Here is a 23,118-nt window from a genome sequence, read left to right as displayed (position 1 = left end):
GAAAGAGAAAAAATTTTTAGTAAGGTGGTATTTTCAGTTAGGGATAGTTGCTTTAGGATTTGATATCTCGATAGCGGCTTTTTATGCTTGAACACATGTTTTATTTACTTTTAATCAAAGAAATGAGCACGTTTCCTTGTCGACTTTTGTAGTTATTTTCTGTGTTCTTTGCATCAAACCGATTGAAGTAAAGGCGACTCGACAAGAACTCTGGCCGAAAAACGCCGAAAACAGAAATCGAAAAAAAATCAGAAAATCCTCGTTATAAATTGAAGATATCCTTCCTCTAACTTTTTTGTTTTTGTCGTTATTTAAAACAAAAGGCGCTTTAAGTCAGCGCCAATCATGGGAGGTTCTGGCAAAATACCAAATCACACCTGTCAGACAATATTAAAAATGGATTTTCTGATGCTCCGCATCAACTGAAATTGAAGCAAATATAACGCGAAAAATTGCAATGGTTTTAACATTATGGAAACCGAGAGAGTGGTGACGCGCCGCCATCCACGGATAAAACATAAATTTCATTTGTCGAAAAAAATACAGTCTATGAAAATGAGACACATCTAACTTGATAAAAGCTTAGCTTAACTGATAAATCCGCAGGAGATTAGAAAATGTTTACTCGGAAATTACGTGCTTTGGGATTTTTTTTTCGGTTGACCGTTCACAAATGGGACAACAAAAATGCTCACTACTTCGGCGGCTTAACGATCAATGTAAGCCAGTTAATCGTTACTAAAAAAGTGTCAGACTGTTTTCCTTTATTACTGTATGCAATATCCAGAAAATACAATATTTCTAGAAATATTGTGAAAATCAGTAATTTGCTGCTGAAAAGCGTTGAACGCGAACAAAACGAAAAAGAATAAGGAAAGTGAATTGTAGGTTAAATTTAACAGTACTAATTCTTGAATAAACTCGGAACGCAATATTCAGAAAATACAATATGAAAATCGGTAATTTGCATCTGAAACGCGTTGAACGCGATCAAAAAGAAACAGAATAAGAAAAGTGAAATGCAGGTTAAATTGAACAGGATTAATTCTTGGATAAACTTGGTACTCTTAAATATCGTTTGGGCTATAACAAAGAGTCGAACGTTATGGCTAAATGGATGCTAAAATCGTGTTCTCAAACTTGGTAACGCGGACAATTTTTCTCTCTCTAAATTTCTGAGGATCACTCGCAAGTCACAATGTTCATGCCCGGTGTGCTCAAATTGGTTTCCTACCTTTAATAAACCTGGTGCGAGATAAAGGCAGAACTTTGTAGATGTTTTATGCAGATAGCCAAGTTATTGTTTTTTATATTAACGAACAATAGAGTACTTTCGATTGAGATTGCCAAAGCCCCTGAACGGCGAATTTTAATTGGTTCTTTATTAATGAACCTCGTGAAAACAATATACAGCAACCTGTCGCGCGATGAGTGCGTTACACCCTTGTCATAACATACATATTCATCCAACAAGCGCAGTGGTTCGTCTTCAAGCCTAAGTTTCTTGTCGCTGCGTGTGTTTACAGCCCAACGGGCACAGGTATCTTTTGTGACTGAATTTGCGAAGCCAACTGTCGACTCGATGTGTGGTATCAAGTGTATAAAGACCCTCCTTTTTGCCTTCAATTTTATATTTTGGGTAGGTATAAATAATTTTGAGTTAGTATGCGTCTCCTTGAGTTTCGCTGTACAGCTGAAATTCGCCACAGCGTTCCACTAGCGTTACTGGAACGATCCTAGGGTCTGGTTGTAAACGGTCTGTTTTAGTTTCTCGTCTTTCTTAATCTGTTCTTATTGAGAGATTTTTACTCGCTATTCAAATGTGGGAAAACTTTCTCAATATCACTCTGAACTGAGACAAAAATATAGCTAAGTAATTCCTCAGAGACTGTATTGAGAGTCGTGCTAATGAACCATGTGATTCTATGATGATTGTGGAAATATTTTTGACATTGCGGTATTTTTTTGCTGGTCTTTTCCCGCAATTTCAAAACGGAAGGTAAAATCTCTTTATTTACCCGAGTAAATATTCCAGCCCTGCCTAATGCATGTAATTGGCAGCAAGAAGCAAGTGTTTTGTTCGCCGTGGACAATGTGACTCACACCAAACTTAAATATGGTCGACATGCATATTTATTAATTGGCGCTGAAATATTAAATTCGCGTATTGACAACTGAGAAGGTTTAACGTTGGACAGGCGGAAGTCGGTCTGATGTTTTCAGGAGCACAGGCAAACGACAAGGTCGAGAAATCATCTTTAAGATTCTTTTTGTTTTAAGTTATTGAAATGGCGAATAACAGACGAGCTATAACAATATTCTCGTGCTGCGGCCAGTGATATTGTCCTACACATCGTACTCTGGTGGCCGCAAATGGGTCAGTATTCACTTACTGTCATCTGCTCAGCGGTATATAAAAAATAATGCATTTCAACGATATTTGTGCTAGAGTTTTGCCCATAACTTTGATATGAATGAGAGAGAACTTTGCGTACTCTATGGAGTTTTCTAATCCTTTTGCTTCGCTAATAGGATTTGTTGTTGCGATGTTAATGAAAATTGGCAGTAATTATCGGGACGTCTGTCATTCAATTAAAAATCAGGCGCACAAAAGAGTGCGTGAAATAACGTGTGCTATTTACGATATCATATCAATATCATCTATTACGTCTTCCATTCGTGACCTTTCGCCAATTGACGGCTGATGCTAAGAAGTTGTTAATAGACTCTTCACAGGCCTCTATTTTGATTGAATCACATGCGTCAGTAAACTTCGAATTAGAAAGTTCCACCAAAAGATGAATGTTAGAAACGCTCTCCATGCTTGTACCAAGTTCGTTTACAATGTTTCCTTAAATGAACCGAAAATTCTTGATACGTTGAAATCAATTCAGGGCCTGGGGGAGAGTGATAGGTCCTGGAGGCAACGCACGCGAACGTGAGTAAAGAGTCACGCAAGGAAACATGCACTCCTATCGCGCTTGTTCGTTGCGTGTTTCTGCCTGTCAATTAACTTTTTGGATACAACATTTTAACCGACAAATTTTACACTACAGTGCCCCGTAAATTATATTTTTTCTTTGCACAGGGGTGCGCGCGGGAGTATTTGTATCTTAAAACTCCGTCTGTAACGCCCTTGATAAAATCTTTGATCATATTTTCATTCTTCGTTTTCGCAGCTTGCCGGCGCGGCGGTCTTAGGAATAGGAATATGGTACGAGATTGACCCAGGGCAGTTTAACGCCTTTCTTGGGAATAGTGGCTACCGGCTTCCCTCCATAATCTTAATGGCGACTGGTGGATTGTGATGTTCGTCGGTTTCCTTGGATGCTGCGGGGCCATAAAGGAAAGTCGATGTCTCCTGGGTTGGTATGTTGTTGTTGTTGTTGGTTGTTGGTTGGTACTGAAGCTTCAACTTAGCTGACTTTCATCTTGAGTGTGGTGCAGTGGCCTGGCGGCCAGTGCGCTAAGCTCCGCATAAAGAGGTCTGGAATCGAGCCCCGGCCTGGTCATATATGTTGTTTTCGTGGACAAGACACCCTTAAAATTATTTGTGGCTTCTCTTGGTAAAGAGTGTAAATGGGTACTAACAACCTTTTAGGGAAAGAATAGCCGCGTTGAAAGGCATTCCTATGGAGTTTCGGGATATAAAAAGTTAATCAGAGGAGAGGGGCATATTAGAGAGTTAATGAGGACTCTAAGTAAAAACAAGCAGACTGCTTGGAGCGCATAAAAATGCAAGCAACCAAGCTGCAATAGGTTTCAGCCAAGAATCAGATTGGTTGAGAAAGTGACGCGAGTTTTCTGGAATAATATCACAGCGAAGTAAAGCAAAATCAGAGAAATCCCGTATTACTTTGACGCTCAACTGAAAATTGCTCCAGTTACCTCCGATCAATAAGCATCCAGGGGAGGAGCTTATCCAGTACTCCATGTGATTTATGTCATGGAAAACGAGATGAGCTGAGGTAGTGATGAGCTGTTGGGTTTGTTATGCGTAGTTAACCTGTAGCCTGTTATATGTTTCTCTGTTTTTTCAGTTCTTTGGCTGCTTATTTTTGATATTTGCTGCTGAGGCTGTGGCGGGAATTCTTGGTTTCCTTTATCGCGACAGGGTAGGTCTGACTTTCTATAGCTTTTCTTTAGTAATTTCACACATTTCCGTTTTCTTAAGCTTTGGGTATTTGAATTCATATTATTAAAGACGTAAAAATAATTTATTTGTTAAAAAAACTAATAAGACCAAACGTTGTATTAAACCGAATCCAGTCAGTTATCAATTGAAATGAAAATTTAAACTTCGGAAAATACCAGGCACGAGCGTCGGAACAGCGCACGTGGAAAGTCAAGTGAGAGGTCGTAATTAGGATCACCGACAACTGCTCATTCCTCCCCGTTTATGTTTGCTCTCGGATGGGCTTCTATAACTTGTGTTTCCTCACCACTGCGCAAGTATTGTAGTTTCCCAATCCCCTCGAACGTTGTGAAAATGAATTTTACGAAGTGCCTGCAGAGAGAGAAAGGTCTCAGAAATTCGACCTCGGTGACCAATGCGTTTGACATATCAACTTCCATTCTGGAGGAAAGGGAGTAAAATGTTTCTTAAACTTATGATCAAACAATTTCTTCGTTTTTCTTTCAAAAGGTTGAAACTGAGGTGGAAAACAGACTTAAAGAAGAAATAAAGACAAATTATGGGGTGAAAATCGATTCAACCACTAATCAAAACGTGGATAATTTACAAATTCGTGTACGCAGATCATTTTTTTTATTTCTTTAGACATAAAACACAATTTCATTAATATAAGGTAAGAAGCTTTATGTTTAGAAGTGATTGTAACTTTGTTACCATCAAAGAAGGGTGGGGACGAGTTTCAAGCACTCTCATTATTCCCTTGTCTGCTAAACCTCCTTCGTAACAAAGAGAGGCTTACAACTAAGCCTAGCCTCTATCTCCCTCTTAACCAAGAGGGGCTTACAAATTAGCCCAGCCTCTATCTCCCTCTTTACAAAGAGGGGCGTACCAACAAGCCTAGACTCCCTCTTCACCAAGAGGGGCTTACAAACAAGCCCAGCCTCTCCATCCCTCTTTAAAAGATGAGCTTACAAACAAGCCCAGCCTCCCTCCCTCTTTACAAAAAAGGGTCTTGCAAACAAGCCCAGCCTCTCCCTCCCTCTTTAAAAGATGAGCTTACAAACAAGCCCACCTCCCCCTCTCTCTTTACAAAAAAGGGTCTTACAAAGAAGCCCAACCTCTCCCTCCCCCTTAAAAGATGAGCGGATAAACAAGCCCAGCCTCCCCTCTCTCTTTACAAAAAGGTTCTACAAATAAGCTCAACCTCTCCCTCCCCCTTTAAAAGATTAGCTTACAAACAAGCCCAGCCTCCCCCTCTCTCTTTACAAAAAGGGTCTTGCAACAAGCCCAACCTCTCCCTCCCCTTTAAAAGATGAGCTTACAAACAAGGCTAGCCTCCCCCTCTCTCTTTGCAAAAAGGGTCTTACAAACAAGCCCAGCCTCTCCTCCCTATTTAAGAGATGAACTTACAAACAAGCTTAGCTTCCCCCTCTCTTCAGCTAACCTTTTGCACAGAATCGTTCAGTCAGAGTTTAATACATCAAACTGATTGTTTTCCTCAGAAGGTACATAGGTCTTCCTTGAGGAAGTAAAACAATACTCATTATACTATTTTTCGTCGTCTAATCTCTGAAGCTCGAATGCTGTGGCGCAAGTCATTACACGGACTGGGACGAAAGTAAATGGAAAGAAGTCAATAAGGACAATAAAGTACCGCTGAGTTGCTGTAAGAAGGACGAAAACACAAGAACTTGCACCAAGGGTTCGAATTTTGATAAAAACAAAACTTCATTACGAAGGTAATGTTTTAATATTTGCGGTTCCTTAAAGCCGAGCAGTAAGCTCCAGAAACCATAAAACTTTTATCGCGTCTTTAAAAAGGGTTTAGGGACCAATCCATTATTTACCGCCAGAAGGGTTGGGAGGACTTAGGTCGTGTCTCAGATAAAAATTTACCTTTCCTCCTCCAAGGCGTGGTAGTCTTCTAATAATTCCCCATTATTGCGCAGTCAGTTTCCTAGAGTGCCCCGTTCTATACTCTGGTAGTGGCGACTGATCCTTCCTCCGCCTCCTCCCTGACAAACCATGAGTCCCCCCCCCCCCTACCAGGTGATAAAAAAATAGATGGTCCATCGACAGCGTTTTTGACCATTCTGAAGAGTATAATCTAACCTCTACAAATTTATCCTCCAATTTGCCATAATTTTCAATATTCTTCGGTAACTTGCATCCTTTTTTAAATCTGCCTGGCGATCCGTTTGAACGACTAGAAGAGACGCAAAACAAAGCATTTGTGACTCAAATAATGATGTTTTCTTCGAGAACCAGAGCAGCCCAGCGGCTTATTGTGAACCGCTTGATGATGCGATTCCATCGTTATGCTAGGTTTGTGCGGCCAGGTTACTAAACTTGTTTTCAATATGGCGGCGCCGTAGTGGACGGGCAGTTTTGTTTGAAACGCGTTAGGTTACCCCTGACAATCAAGCATGGCCTGACGGCCTGAACAGCGGTGCCGTGTTAGGCCCCCGAGCATTCGGAAGGCAGTGAGAAGTAAAACTCACGTCATACATAGTTTTCATTATGGATATAAATATTATATGGTTTCTGCCACCCAATAAATCTCCCGTAAAGCTGTCTCGCGTCTCTCTCATCGGAATCAATGACCCTTTTAGAAATCCGGCACTAATCAACTCTTATCAACTCGAAATACCGGCCATACGGTGTGAATTCATACTTTAAAAGTGGCTGGCTTCCCGGCAACACGCCACTCTCATGGCCTGGTCTGAAACCCAGACAACCCTCAGCCAAGTATCACACAAGTAATAGCGCCGATAAATCAAATTGATCGAGGCATAACTAAGTGACTCCTACGCGCAATCGCCCCGCTTTCTAACACTCTTGTCTTCAAATTCTCTTCACAGGGTGGTTCTTCAGTCGCTAACAGTATTTTGTCCGAAAATAAAACATCTGTTCGCTACTCGGTTATACTGTAGCAGTATGCCATTGCCGGAAATCCAGGTTTGGAGATGTTCCTTCAACAGTGAACACCAAGTGTCTTATCGCACCCACCAAAGGGAAAAGGAAAACCGATTAACATCTGTAGGGCCGATTAAAATCTGTAGGCGTTTCTTCGTGCAGGTTACTCGTGTACACGGCTCAAGGGCGTAAACTTAGGTATAACGGAAGGAAAAAAACGGAAACACGACAAGATTTATCAAACTTCTGAACATATATTTTGGTTATCGTTTTAATTCAAGGAGTTATAGGAGCAAAAATTGATTTGATTGGTAGTACGAAAGGCGCGAGATTGATGATCGCGAGAAAATATATCATAACGAAAAAGTAATGATCATAGTCTGAGGAGGAAAAAAAAGCGAATGAAAAAGTGAAATACTCAGCATCAAGACTTTGTGTAGCAACTACTGAAGGAGTGTCAATCACCGTGTGAATACAAGAGCTCAGATATTGGTTTCACGAGATGTTTCTTTTGTTTGCAGTTACCTTGGAATGATTTTTGCCTCGCCTGCCTCTTCTGTTTCTATTTGATGTATGAAGCGGAGAGAGGACGTTAACTCAATTGATATGGGAATCATTTAACTTATACCAGCTAGGAGTTTAACTGCCCTTTTATTTCAATCTACTTCTTTGAAGAAAAATAATTGAAGCCAAAGATATGTTAACTCAGCCCAGACATCAATTTTATCGAGGGAAAACTTGGTTGAATTGAGTTTTTAAGAATTGTCTGTCCTTGAAGTTTGCTGTCACGGAAATTGAGATGCTTTCGAGAGCTCTTAGAGTTCTTGTTTTTTTAAAGGAGCGTATTTTAATTAAGTCTCGTAAAACCAGAACATTTAAAAGAAATCAACGGGAAATCAAAAACATGGAAGACGTTAGATAAAATGAACAACAAATTCGATATGCAAATAGACAATCTTGATTGAAGTGTGGAAAAACGCGGCTGATCAAGTCCCTATTGTTACGGATTTTTCCATCTGATTGCTTGAGAGAGTGGCCTGAGTTTTGTAGATTAAACAGATTAAGTTTAAAAACAAATTGTAATCCATGCCGACTGCGTCAGGCACTGAAGCACTGCGAAGAACCAAGGAGCTTAATGCCTTAAGTCGTTGCTCTGGGTGTTCTCTGTGTTTTTGGGGTCCGCCTAGAATATGACGACGCTATATTGAATTTCAAAGGGCGAACCCACGGGCAACGTAGGATGCGGACGTTGGGACGTCATGGAAGATTGCTACCTCTGTTCCCAGGACTTCTCTTATTTACCGCACAAACGAGATCCTGTTAAGTGTGAGATCCTTCATCGATTGCTTTTATGCATGATGACGTCATTTACCGAAATTCACCGCAAAGCCTAGTGAAACCGTGAAGTTTTCATAAATCGTTGCCACTGTCTTGTTGTTTCCGTATGGTGTGTTCTCTTCGTGATTTCAGTTTTTGGGTTACTTTATTGTGAAAAATCATCACTTCTTCCTTGAAAGCGAGGTGTGGGGTGGGAAAAAGGTCTTTCGAAGTAAAAAATGTATACGTCTTGTCTTGGATAAGTTATTAGTGTATTTGTCTTTAATGAGGCGCTTTTCGATTGAGTGGCGGTGAACACCAACCAAATTAATCACGCGGCCAAGGAGATTTACTGAAGATATTACGTGGGCTCGATATCCATTGTTTTCTCGCGTCCAGTCTTCGGTCCGCCCGGAGGAGGAGCGCGGTTCAATCTCCAAGCAGCGGGATGGTAATCGCGTGAAATGTCTCAAGGGAGTAAACAAAAAAAATCAAAGTAAAATCAATTAGCTGGCCGCAAGCGCTTGAAAAACGCAAATTATCACGTACGATTGGGGGCATGTGCTTTGTTAAGTAAACGACGAGGGTTTTTGTTAACCAATCACAATGCATTGGTCGATGAGATCAAAGTAATGATACTACGGACACGTGATCGAGAAACCGCTGCAAACTTTGGATTTGTAATAGTTAGAGCAGACAGGATTGAAAATAGATACAATAAACCTATCCCTTAAAACGCGGGTAGCTGGGTCAAACCATAAAAATGTACACCATTATATCAAAAATAGGACATATAATCAGCAAATGAATGTGGAAAACAAAGGTTCAGTGAAAAGGGATATAAAGATAAAGGCACTGAGACGTTAGAGGTCTGGTATGTTTTAATGGCCAGAGAACGAGTGGATGAAGGTTTTCATATTCTACAGAAGGGAGACAAGGCAAGGGGTCTGTTGGTTGGTGCAGGTGTTAAACCAACCCAGTGGGTGAAGTTTTTACTTCCTGAGGCAGTTATCATGCTACACCTGCATGCAAATGCAACCATTCGTTGGTCCATAGGTTGGTTATCAACAACGACTTCAGATAAGAGTGTAAACCACCGAAGCGGAACTAAAGACAACCTGGGGCGGTTTACCTACTGCTCTAACCCTACAATTGATAATCCAGCAGTCATCTAGGCTCGATTTCCGCCGCTCTCTCGTGTTCGGGCTTTGAAGAGGATTCGAGGGAAAGGAGCGCGGGCTCATATTACTTTCCAGCGGCTTGTAATCGAGCCTAGTAGTCATAAAGCTAAGTTTCCGATTCAGCCGGAGCTTACGTTGCTTTCTGGAGCACTAAATCTATTGCTGCTCCCCCCCGGATGAGATACCAGTCCATCGTAAGTTCTACCCCCACCTCCTCCTCCACAAGTCCGTAGGTTTCCCAGACAGTTCCGATCGCTCATCACACAGGCAGCCCATGCTCGCACAATGAGCCTCCGTAAAAGGGAAAATGTTTTACGTTGCGTAATGGGCGAAATATTAGGAGCTGTATAGGAAATGACCACGCAATGGCCCTTTCTATAATTCTATCCTTTCCTTAATCCGCCCAGAAAAATCACGATACAAAGGGACGACCACTTAAGTAGGGTAAGTTTGTTTTAATTCAAAACTATTTCAGATTTCAAGTTGAGAGTGCGACTGTTTTCTCCCAAACAAATCTTAATATTTCACCAGTTGAGCAACATAAACACATTGGCATGTATAGCTACGGAGGCTTATCGTGCGAGCTTGGTTTACCTTTGGTTCTCATATGTACTCCTGAGCGGAGATCAAGAATCTCATCCAAATCTCTTCCCAAAGGGCAAACACGGAGGATATATTAACACTCCTTCGAAAAGTTTCACCTTTCATTTATTTGGACTGAGAAAGATTCTACAATTCTAAGCAAAATTTGTCTGTAAAAAGAAAGTGCAAACATTCTCGCATGTAATTCAAGGGTTGAATTTCACAATTCTACTGTATTGATGATCTCCATACCATGTTGTATGAAATAATCAATACATAAATATACTTTTCGTCCACAAACATCTTCCGGAAAGGGCGAAAAAATATTTCCCCAACCTATCATTCGCAATGTCTTCCCTTCACTTAGTTCTTATTTTCACAAGATACATTCAAAGTTCATTTTCCAGTTACATCCACAGTAGTTTTCACTTTCTTAAAGCTATTTTTCTACTGTTATCATAGGTTTTAACACGAGCGGAGCTCTACAAGCTTCAGTTCTTCATTGAAGATTGGGAAAATGGCAACTATCCGCTGTTAAGTTTTTTTTTTCTCCTCTCTCTCTCTCTCTATCTCTCTCTCTCTCTCTCTCTTTCTCTTTCTCTCTTCTAATGGACTTCAAAATCAATTCTCATGCAACGAACGAGATACAGTGTCTTATATCTTGCAGTGTTTAACCCTTTACACCCTAACATCAGTATGCATATTATCCTTCTTTATACATTTCCCTAAGGTTACTGACAAGGAAAATTCGTTTACTGATCAAAAGCTTCTTTGGTTGGTGATCATTTTCTTTATTCTCATGACCTTAATGTGTGATTCAGGGGGGATATTGTTAGGAGAAATTAGATGCCACTCACTCTCAGGATGTAAAGGGTTAAGCAAAACGTGGGATTCCTTGGTTAACAAGAGAACGAAGAAGATAAAGCTGCAAACGATACTTCACTGACAAGAGGTGGCTTTCCCAGCAACGATTAAGTTGTTCAATGAACGTTTTAAAATAAATATATGGATGGCTTTCAATCCTGACTTTCCAAGGCTATGTCAATCAACTCCAGATCTCCAGGACAAAGTCAATCAAAAGCACCGCAAATTGGCTTTTCTTTCATAGAAAGTTTTCCTCAAAGAGAAACCGAATCTGTGTTCATTGATTCTTACATTCCACTGGCTTGTCGCCGTCCTGAGAAACAAGAGATGATCGTTTAACCATTACAAGGTTTTTACTGCTGAAGAACGGTCAACTCTAACAAAACGAGTAATGGAAAACAAGAGCAGAACTATCAAAATTTTGCCTCACTACGCACTGTAGACGGTGTAGAAACTGCACACCACCCTTATAACTAATCGGATGCAATAAAGTAAATAAATGGACGGTCGTATAGGCAGAGGTGTTCCCCTTTAGACGGGCTCAACAAGTGCTCAGCGGCTGCCGATGGTGAGATAGGCGGCTGCGCAGTAAGGCGAAACCTTACCAAAACAGCCTGCTCGCAAGCTCAACAGACGGAGCTGAGAGGTCTCAAATTAAAGGCGGCAGTAGACCGCCGGTGACCGGCTCTCATTGAAACCCGTGGGTAATGCTAATGAATCACTTGACTCACCGGGGGTGGTTGATAATCGGGGTCGCTATCTTCCTCTTCATCACCCTCCCCTTCCTGATAAAGAAAAAGAACAAGTAATCATACACGATGGAAAACCTCTCGAACTCTAAAGAGACTTTGCCGTCAAAAAGGATGGGGTGGGGGAAGGGGTGGGTGTGGGCTCTCACACACCTCACGATTATTGCATTGATCACTGCTGTCAAAGATAACAGAATACTGTTCTGCGGGCGCGCCTCACTTCCAAACATTCCCCGTAGAAAATGCATCTTCTTGAAGTTCGAGGGAAGTGACTTCTACGACTTCAATGGCAACTCCAGTAAAATATGATTTATAACAAACACAAATCATTTTCATTTGTAGACAACTCGAGTAAAATTGGAGGCGTAACACACATTGTTTGTATTCTCCATTTCCCTCCTTCTCCCAACTGTCCGGCATTTCGTCCGAACAATCTAGAGTATAGTGTATACCATAAACATACCTCGTCATCTTCACCTTCATCTTCTTCTTCTTCGAACTGAAAAATAAAAATAACAGAAGGAAAATTAGTTTCTTGGAGGGAAGAGTCGAAAGTGTAAGGGTGCACCACATAATTAATTCTCTCTCTCTTCCCCCCCCCCCCCTCCTCCCCACTCTACAGCTTTCAGAAGTGTTTTCACAAGTAACATTTCCTTGCATTACAAAATCACTATACGGTATAAATGAGATGAGAGTATAATGACGTATCACGTTACCATTTCTCTTTTCTAGCTGCTAAACCTTCATCAAGGTTAACCATTTCACTTCCAAGATCTACTCAAATTCCCTTCTCTCTCTGCCATACAATTCTTACGATGTTAGTTTTATTGATTTGGCATTTTATCAACTAGTCATCCCCGAATTAATATTTTTCTTTATTCTCATCCCTTGTCTGCTTGAGAGGGTATGGACATCTGGTCACTCGTGGGAGTTAACGCAAGACATGTCGTTATAAAGATTAGAACTTCACTTAGGTTCAACTGATGCCCTTTATAAGCGTAACAGATTAGTGGCAACACTTGACCCAATTAAGCCCAATCCATCATCGTAATTAAGAATTTTATTAGAACCACATTTGCGATTCTGTTTCCAATACAATATTACAAGCGGTCGTTTATCAGTTAGGAAAATTTGGTGTTTCATCACGACAACTTTCCGGTGAAAATATGATTGTTGAATGATATAACGTTATTGTAAGGTGATGGTTAAGTAAATCACTTCAGTCTGCAATTTAAACGATTAACTAACCTCGTCTTCAAGAGCTTCTCCAGTAAAATACAGAACAGCCTGAAACAGTAAAAAGAAGTCACTTGTCAACAAACTCATTAGTAATTCTAAATCACGTGCACATGGTTGGGATCTAACATCCACCAAGCTAAAAACAACAACAACAACAACAACAACAACAACAACAACAACAACAACAGCTCAGGAGTCTGAACCATTTTTTCAAAATGAAATGTTACAAGAGAGCAATAAAAGACCCTCACTGACTCTTACTGATTCACACTTCAAAATACCCTACTATCCTTAGAGGGATATAATTATGTTCAGAAGTGTTTCCTCAAAATAAATCTCTACAACATTTTAAACAAACTTCAAGATAATTCTACCTTTGGAATTACTCTTTCTCTAAAGAAATGACCAATTTCAAAGTCTGCTGACAAAAGAGCCTCTGTTTCTTCATCCTGAAACAACATTTCAGTACATTATTTATTTATGTCCACACAGTTATCTGATGCAGCACCATTCATTTACAAAACATTTCACTCATACTTGCAAAAAATAAAATTGGCTAGTAAGGAAAATCTTTGCAACTAGGAAACATACCATATCAGCCTCATCTTCAGGAACTGGAAAAAAAGTTACATAACGTAAGAACAAGAGTGTAGTGAGTGTGATTTTCCTAACAAATGGGTAAGAAGTAGAAAATTAAAACACAGAACGTCAGACTAAAGGCGAGACTGTTGAGTGGCAGATATAGAGGTTTGGGGGTCAAGCCTTGTTTTATGTCAAAGGCTAATGTGCACTGTTCAAAATACACAAATCCCAAGTAAGTGTGAGGAACTTGTCTTAGTTTTACTACTTTGGAGATCTGATTTTTCAACCAATATTTCTTAATTTTTTCCTAAAAATTTTTGTCACAGCTAAATAAAATAACCTAACATATGCTTTAAAACAAGAGAAATCAAACCAAATTTCACTCAAATAATTTGAAAACTACAGGCCTCTGGGTTGTATTACAAGAACTAGACTCACCCTCTGGAGGGGAAAAGAAGTTGAAGAAAGAATCATTTTTTATTGTTTTGCTGACAAATCTTGTTTGTCCTCTGCCACCAGAACCTAAATAAAAAAACAGAAATATATTGTTTCACCAATTATTTCTGAGATTCATATAACAGTGACCTGTAAAGTTAACAAAACATACCCTTTTTCTTTTGTTTTTTCTTTACAACTTTCTGCGTCACATTCTTGCCTTTCTTCCAGTCGATATTGCAGCTAAAATAAAATGAAAAAAACTTGTTTAATAGAATTGTATCAGCAAAATAACACATACAGGCCAAACAAGGGGTTCAAAAACAAGTATCAGTGTGGAAAATTACCCTTTAACCCTCTCTTTGACCCTTGAGAGTGATAAATATATAATTTCTCCTTACAACATCACCCCTAAATAACATGTTTAGATCACAAGAATAGTGGAAATGATCAACAGCTGAAGAAGCTCTTAATTGTTAACTATAAATCCTCCCTGTTGGCACTAGAGGAAATGTATAGAGAACAGTGTGTAGAAGTTGCAAACCGATTTTATTGTAAGAAGGGTTGATTCACTTCACCATGGAATTTGCAAAATTATTTGTAAATAACCCATGGACAGAACAAATAACCCTAACCCTAACCCTAAGCAACACAGATCAATCAGTAAACCTTTAAATATGATAAAAGTGATAAAAAAAATTACCCAGATGTGCTGATTATTTCTGGCCCCTCAAATGAAAATGGATCTTCCTCATCTGGCTCACATTTCATTTTATAACTCTTGGTTAAAACCTAGAAACAAGACATTTTTTTTTTTTAATTTCAGTTGTCTTTATCTTCTGTCACTTAAAAGATCTGCTTTTGTTACAAAGATTACATTGCAGAGCAACAACACTTCTAGCTTTGTAAAAAAAAAAACCATGATGCATTTTGAAGGTGATTTTAGTACTAGGAAATGTATAGAGAACAGTATAGAGAGTTTGCACACTGAAGAGATAAGGGGTTGACTTTGATCTGCTCTCTAAGCAAATGTTTTGGAATCATTGGGAGCATATAATATAAAGCTTTAGCAGCTTTTTTTTTTCTATTCATTCCATTTGCATTTCTCCCACCATTACCGCAACTAGGGGTAAGAAGAGTAGATAGTTTTTTTTCCCTATACAAGGTGTCTCAACTTACAGTATTTGTAAAATAAGGGTTTGGTGAGAAGTGGAATTCCAGCACAAAGCCCTGAAAATAGAAAAAAAAAACCCAAAACATTGTATTAGCAGAAGAAAACAATTCTAATTATGACAAATTTAAACAAAAATTGACTTTGCTGACACCTAAAACATAAACATTCTCACTGATTAATGCAGGCTAAATTGACAATATTATCAGCACTAATAACAGCATGATTAAAACTTTCTCCAATACAAACCATTGGTGTAGGTTGAGGATACTGTGTTGTGTCAACATTGCTGTCTGGCCCAGTAAAAATGACTCTGATATCGAGGAGGTGCTTCAAAATTGGTTCATCATGTTCCTAAGTTATGTACATAAAAAAACAAAATTCAGTTTCAACTTTAACAACCATAAAAAATTACATATATCCAAGTACAGTACCTTGACTTCAGAAAAATACTAAATTGGGCTTCCCTACACAGGTGAACATGTGGTCATTTTAAAATTATTGTTTGATAGGCTGACTCTGAGGTCTCCTTCACAAAATAAAATTTTCTATAAAATCCTGCTTCTGAATCAGTTTTGAAAATAGGGCTTTTTGAATCTGGAACAGTTCAGACATTTTTCACGTGTGGCTTAGCTGCCAGTTTTGAGTTTTGAGTTTTGAACCACTAATTCAGATGCAAAACTAAACTTTTTCTTTTCATTATCTACACAGTTAACACAACAATAATATAATCTGTTAACAAAGCAAAATAATATGATATAATCTGTTCACAAAATAAAATTTTCTATAAAATTCTGTTTCTGAATCAGTTTTGAAAATAGGGCTTTTTGAATCTGGAACAGTTCAGACACTTCATGAGTGGCTTAGCTGCCAGTTTTGAGTTTTGAACCACTGATTCAGATGCAAACCTACACTTCTTCTTTTCACTATATATACTGTTAACACAACAATAATATAATCTGTTAAAATGGGTTGCAAAATTAATTTCACCTGAATCATGTCAGCTAACAGATCTACATTCTTCATCGCTGTCAACCAAAACTCTGGAACACCCTTGACATCATCTGGGATGAGACAGATTGATCACTAAGCTAATTTCTTTCAGTCTGTGAACAAACCATGACAATAAAAAAAGAAGAGAAGGCTCTCATTCTAAAGAGAAAAAGCTCAACCTACCTGATAGTTCTGAAGTCTCGAGCTTCTCTTCATCCTCTATTTTCACTTTTTCTTTCACTTCACCCTGAGGAGGAGAGAAGGAAAGAAACATTTTCAGTGATCTGAAATTTATAAACTTTGATGAAAAGATCTAGTTGTTACTACTGAAAGTAAAAAACCTTAACCTTTAACACCCTAATGCCAGTGGCATATTCTCCATACAGTACCCTTTACATTTCCCATAGTACTGCCAAGGAGAATTTGTCTAACAATCCAGAGCTTTGTAAGTTGTGGATCATTTCTGTTATTCTCATGTCCTTAATGCTTGCTTCAGGGGTGATAACTTTGGGAGAAATTTGATGCTTATCACTTTAAGGGGTGAAAGGATGAAGCCCATTTTATTTCCCCAATATGTCCTCTCCACCCCTAAAGAATTTCTATTTCTCTCAGTGATAGCACACTGTTTTTTTTTTAAGAGACATTTTCATTTTCCAGAAGTCTAAAATAAAATTATGAGCACTATTCCACACAGAAATGTTACCTAGAAAATTCAGTTGCACATTAAGCCTGAAGGATAGTAACAGCACAGAGATTGATTTCAACATGACAAATGATCAAAACATCCAGCTTACAGTCAGCTGTGTAACATCTTCCTCTTTTTTCTCTTCCTTGTCCTCATTCTCATCGTCCTCCTCATCACTTTGCCATTGGCATTCCTCATCTGTAGGTTCCACTAGTCCATTGACAATGTTGCGACGCTATCATCCATACAAGATAAAAAAGTATTTTATCATTCTTTCCTTGTACAATACAATAACATTTTCAAAAGTCCTTCACATTGGTCAAGCTAACCTCTAACCCTAAGCTAAAAGGTCTTGTGGATATTTACCACAGAATAGTCAAGCCTTCTTTTAACCCTTTACATCCAGATATCAGCTTACATATTCTCCAAAGTGTTTGATATACATTTCCCTAGGTACTGACAAGGAGAATTTGTTAACACTCACAGCTTCTTTATTTGGTAATCATTTCCTACTTCTCGTGACCTTGGTATTTGATCCAGGGGTGATATTGTAAGGAGAAAGTTTAGATGCAAAACACTCCTAGGTGTCAAAAGGTTAGGGTGTGAACTGGTATATTTTATTGGGCTAGTGAGACAATATTCCCAAAGCATTGAGATCAGAAGAGTGTCGACATGAAAAAAAAAAAAAAAAAAATTAAAAGGGTGGCCTTGCAGTGAATTTTCAGCAAATGGTGTTATAACGATTGTAGAAGATTTCCCCTTGAAACAGATACAAGTCCATTGCAGGATACCCCATGGCATTTTAAATGTCCCCTGACAGTTTTCTAGTATCCTGGTAGATGAAGGGATTGTAAAAGTAAAGAATCTACTGATAACTTTAAAATCTTCATATAGACACCATAAATTATTACAAACAAAACAAAATACTGCCTTACCTTTTCAAACAATGGTTTAAACTTTTCAGCAAATTCACATTCAAGAGCATGTACTCTCTCATAGAATAACCCTTCCACTTTGCAACATTCAACCTGGAACACAACAAAGAAACACATGGCAAAAAATACAAAAGTGGGGACCAGAAGAGGGACAGTGAGCAAGTAAGCCACAAAATTATCAAAACTACTTCAACAAACATTTGAAGAAATCAAAGAAACTGACCTGTATATTTTTCAAAGCCTTTAACCTTCGTTTCACAGGTTTGGGAAGACTTAAAAGTAAAAACAAAATGATACTCTTAAAACCATAACCAGTAAATGTAATAGCCAAGTGTCTTATCACAAAAGGTTAAAGAGTTAAAAACTTGGAAGGGCTGTATGGGCATTTAGGCAAATAATTAATTCACTAAGCAATCAGGAATTGATAAGTAACTCAAAACCTTTTAAACCCTAAGAGAGAGCAGCATCAAATTTCTTCCCATTGTAACACTGCTGAATGATTTGTTAATAAGATCATAAGAATAAAAGAAATGATCATCAACCTAAACCCTTTGATTTCTAAACAAATTCCCCATGTCAGTATCAAAAGAAATGTACGAAGGGAAGTGTAGAAAACATGAATACTGACACTAGAGTAAAAGGGTTGAATACAGAATTTTTAAGAACCCTTACAAGGTTTGATTTAAAAAATTTTTTTGTTTCAAAGTAAAATGTTATTGTCTTGGTAGTAATCTAAACATAATATAATGATTGACATAGAAATACCTTTGAATATATCCAGACTGGGTTCCAACTATTCGGCTAAGGCCCCCCTGGTAAACAAAACGAACAAACAAAAACAAAATGTCCTCGTCATTTTTTTTTTTTTTTACATACCCTGGACATAGTTTTTACTTCATTAAAGTGAAAGCTCTACCATCTGTCATAAAAACCTCACTCTTTCCAAAACTGTAACTCCTTGTTTCATGGTTTACCATGATACATGCCTGAGCCTAACCCTAACCCTAAGCAAAATCTCCCAATAAATACTGTGTTAAAGCATGCATTACAGGATTTATTTATTTATTTATTTGGGGTATTTAGACAGGCTGGCCCATTTCAGCTTCAAAGCTAGTTGAACAACACCAGACCACAACACAGGGAGTAATGCTCTCTACTCCTTTCAAGGAGGGCATAGGTTTTTATCAGTCCCCTGCTAACCAGCACTGAGAAGATACAGGGTATGAGGCCTACCATTCATCATCCTTATCCAAAAAAGACAAGAATGTCTAGACATTTTTTGATGTCAAAGCAAAGACAGCACATTCTCTGCACCTATATTAAGACCCTGAAAGTTGGTCCAGTTAAGGGTTGAACTGTGGACCTCCTGCTCTACAACATGAACTAACCAAGCATGATATATTCCACTTTCATTTTATTTTCAAGGTTTAAAAATATACCCTCCACCATTATCTTACAACCAGCCCAGCAAAATGAATACCACAAAAACCAGGCTATTCAAGTAGCCTTCAAAGTTGGTAGCTTAAAAGTCAAGCCTAAAGAATATAAACAAATGAGCGTTTGGATTTTTTAGTACTGTCATATCATTACTCTGCTTTCCTTCCTTGTTTCTGGCCTGTCCTACAGTGAACTACAGTCACATGTATGTATTCCATACATCCTGGTAATGTGGGGAAAAAGGCCAAGATTTTCATTTAATGGTGATTTTGTTCCTTAACACAAACCTGCAGTGCTGCAAGAAGTCGAGGATTTTGCATAAGTTGAAGAGCAGTGTCATCTAAAATAAAAAGAAATGGCCCACCAAAGTGATTTAATTACCTAAAATAATGGTATATAAAATAGATTACAACTGCACGAGACAGACTTGTATAACTACAAAAGCTTGTAGCTGGTGTCTGAAGCATTCACCCCTTTAACTCCTAAGAATGGCCAGCATCTTATTCCTCCTTACAATATTACTACTAAATCATATCGGAATAAAGGGAATCATCAACAACTAAAGAAGCTCATGATTGTTCACGAAATTCTCCTTCTCAGGACCTTCAGAAATGTATAGAGAAGAGTATGGAGAATATGCATACTAATGTTAAGGTGTACAGAGCAAAGTAACTTGGGAAATTTCTCCTCCTTCTGCATGGGAAGCTATTATATTCACCCCCACCCCATTGTTTCCTGGGTAATTGACTGATGCTCATTCAAGGCCAGTTTTCACTAGCAAAGTTAGAGCTATAACAGCACTTCAAACCTGGTGAGGATCAATAATCCCAGTAATGAGCTCCACAGAATCGGAGTCAGAAGAACGGTTAGATTTTCTTCTGACCTGCTCATGACGTGATCTAGTGAAAACTAAACTGTTGGTGCTGTAGGCAGAGATGGAACAACCAATCAATCAAAACCCAGTTTTCAGGCGTTTTGACTGATTTATTCTCCACCTTCCACTTCCAACTTGAAGTAGAAGGGCACTACCTTGTGAGTAAGCAGGTAACCTGTAAAATTGAGGGCCAACAGCCCGAACCTCTGGGGGGGTCTGGGGACATACTCCCCTGGGAAATTTTTAAAACACAAGTCTCCCGGAAGTGTATTTTCCTGCAATCTGGAAAAGAAATCTTGCTATGATGCATACTTATTCTAATTATGGTAAAAAAAGAATGATGCTCTGGGAGAATTTGTTTATTTCACTATACAGCTAGAGCTGGATTAAAACACTGCTTTTGTTCTCAGAGCCTCCTTTTTTCTTACAGTAACAAGCTAACTTAAACTTGTAAACCGATAAAGAGTGTAACAGTGTCAGTACAGGCCGAAGCAGATTTTCACGTTTGAAATTTTTGATATGTTTTTTATTACATTTCTTGGCTTAATCTTGAAAGAAAATTAAATTGGAAAAAAGTTTCTTTCAAGTTTCTTTCACTTGCTTGGAATATTTAAGCTTTGAAAGCTAACAAAATGTTGGCTTATTGAGACGCAGTACAAGCTAACTACTGCGACAAGCTATCTTAAACTTATAAACTGATAAAGAGTGAAACTGACAAATTTTCAGTGTCAGCACAGGCCAAAGCGAATTTTCACGTTTGAAATTTTTGATATGTTTTTTAATGCATTTCTTGGCTCAATCTTAAATGAAAATTAAATTGGAACATAGTTTCTTTCACTTGCTTGGAATATTTTTAAAAGCTTTGAATACCAACAAAACGTTGGCGTATTGAAACATGCATGTTAGCTGATGAGCTCCTTTTTCCGCGACATTCATCTCTTGTAGTTTATTTTATATCCTGAATTATATTTCAGAAAAATACAAAGTGTTTTATGAACAGTTTAAATAATGGAATGCACAGAAAGGATATGTAATTTTTTCAAAAAATCATTTCACCAGCTGTAATCCAATTAAAATTGGAAAACATTAAGTCAATTTTCATTGTGCTTGACCTTTCATATGCAAATGATACTTCCATGTTTCGCTCCAAGGAATGTGTAAACAACATAAGTGTAAACATGCTCAAAACTAGCTTTTGACTTCTTGTATGCAAATGACAAAAAGAAATCCAGAATGCCTTGAGTTTTTCATTTGCTTACCACGCTGACTCCACAGAACACACTTGCTTTTAAACGTGTTGCACATGACGTGCAAGAGTTATGTAATAGCTAATCAAGCACTTCCGGAAGAACACAACTGTCGCGCAGCACCTTCACATCAAAGTAAATTTTATTTCCACAATCTGATGACAAGTTATTGGTAAATTTGTGCTGAAAAATGGTTTTAATCTTACAGGGAAGAGTTCATATTTAGTGAGGTTAATAATTTTTTTCTTGACGATTTTCTTTTTGAATTTTGTACTTTGAGTAGCCAGGTACTCTGTTCAAAGTAGATGGGTGCCGGTACCCGGGACCCAGCCTCCAATAAAAATCCTGCTGTTTTCACCAGATCGTAGGTGAAATTTTTGTAAATCTCATGTATTCTAGCAGAATCAACATTTTTCTCCTGATTCCACTGGTTTGATTTTTACTTGATTGTATCAGTCCTTGCTTCTTTACTATCTTGACTGAGAATGTGACTGTGACCCTTTTGTAAGTGAAAACCAACCAATACATTTGTGGCTGACAGTAACCTTACAGCATGGCCCAAACTAAGTCTTGCACCTTGAATTTTTTATGATAGGTGTTATACTCAAACTAATATTTACTTACTTGGAGGAGAACTGCCCATCTGATCTCCTTCACTGCCAGACAGATCTTCTTGAGCAGGATCAGACATTATGGGACTGTCAATCAACAATCAATCATTCAATTAATCAATGAGTCATTCAATTAATGGACCAGCCCACCAATCAGGCAATCAACCAATCACTTGATTAAACATCAAACAGACAGTTAGCCAATCAGTTTCCTGCAGTTGCTATGATATAAGCTTCTTGTTTAATCAAGTCCTCTAATATAACTTTCAAAGAAAATCACATATGGTAGATGGTTTGAGGAACTGACATGCAAAATTATTTATTGATTAAAGTTCAGATTCATAATTCATTGTTTACTCAAATCTTCTTCGTCCACTCATGAAGAGCCGGGCTGAGCTTATATAACCTAACAGGACCACGCGACAATCATCAAATTTTTATATAAGAAATGACAAAGTTGTGTTCCTCCTGGCTAATCGTCTACAATGTATATCACTATACAATACAAAAACAAACAAACTGCTTTACTACACATAATTTTATAGCAAATAAACCCTACCTTATTTGAGTGCTAATGACAAAAAATTTTCATCAACTCGGATAGAATGTAAGTCTCTGTACTGTACGTATCAGCGTGCGTGCATTATGTATAAATGTAAGATACAACTAGATGGTAGTGACTTGAATTTATAGTCGTGAACTTTACACAAGCAAAAAACATAAATTCAATTAAGATAGCAGGTTCCATCTTTCAAAAAAAGAAAAGTGCAAATTATAAATCAAGACTTCACCAATTTGTTATGTATGAGTGCTAAGCAGATCTACCTCTTGCTTTGAGAGCTGCCATGTTATTTTTCGAAAAAAGAGCTTCTTTGAGCGGAATTTTTCGGTTTTAGACTGGCACATTGTTAAAGTAAATGTTGCAGCTACTATAAAGGCTTACCTTCGAAAAGTTTAGATTTTTGTGAAGAAATTTTCGCCCGGTTTTTGCAAAGTAACCTTTGCGAACCACGAGGTGAAGAAATATCCTGCGCCAGCGATAAGCCAGCGCTAAAAATGGTGCAAAGAATACTGGGGACGAGTGTTGTGGGCGGACAGCGGGATTTAACCCGCGGGAGATTACGACTGGAAGAAATATTTAATTTTTTGTGCAACGGAGAAATTC

The 23,118-nt window shown here is 38.3% G+C and overlaps 2 protein-coding genes across 2 annotated transcripts; one reads left to right on the top strand and one right to left on the bottom strand.

Moving 5' to 3' along the window:
- The first annotated feature begins 1,455 nt into the window (after window positions 1-1,455).
- Window positions 1,456-9,543, top strand: LOC131791255 (tetraspanin-3). The gene is given in 7 exon segments (XM_066171182.1): window positions 1,456-1,639; window positions 3,180-3,300; window positions 3,303-3,376; window positions 4,041-4,115; window positions 4,646-4,750; window positions 5,711-5,874; window positions 9,192-9,543. Coding segments are annotated over 7 exon segments (948 nt in total). The 5' UTR covers window positions 1,456-1,582.
- Window positions 9,544-10,709: 1,166 nt separating this feature from the next.
- Window positions 10,710-23,012, bottom strand: LOC131791267 (nucleosome assembly protein 1-like 1). Its single transcript, XM_059108615.2, has 20 exons — window positions 22,897-23,012; window positions 21,967-22,040; window positions 19,509-19,561; window positions 18,550-18,596; window positions 18,008-18,056; window positions 17,785-17,877; window positions 16,959-17,084; window positions 16,348-16,411; window positions 16,162-16,235; window positions 15,421-15,525; window positions 15,180-15,230; window positions 14,704-14,792; window positions 14,173-14,243; window positions 14,004-14,087; window positions 13,575-13,597; window positions 13,358-13,432; window positions 12,993-13,031; window positions 12,208-12,243; window positions 11,727-11,780; window positions 10,710-11,308 (listed from the first exon to the last, which is right to left on the bottom strand). Exons 2-20 carry the CDS (start codon window positions 22,031-22,033, stop codon window positions 11,273-11,275), a joined length of 1,236 nt encoding a protein of 411 aa, XP_058964598.2. The 5' UTR covers window positions 22,034-22,040; window positions 22,897-23,012; the 3' UTR covers window positions 10,710-11,272.
- Between the last annotated feature and the right edge of the window lie 106 nt (window positions 23,013-23,118).

Source organism: Pocillopora verrucosa, chromosome 8 (assembly GCF_036669915.1).
Source record: "Pocillopora verrucosa isolate sample1 chromosome 8, ASM3666991v2, whole genome shotgun sequence".
Classification (NCBI taxonomy): domain Eukaryota; kingdom Metazoa; phylum Cnidaria; class Anthozoa; order Scleractinia; family Pocilloporidae; genus Pocillopora; species Pocillopora verrucosa.
Note: the sequence above shows the minus strand (reverse complement) of the source record. Positions and strands in the feature narration are given on the sequence as shown.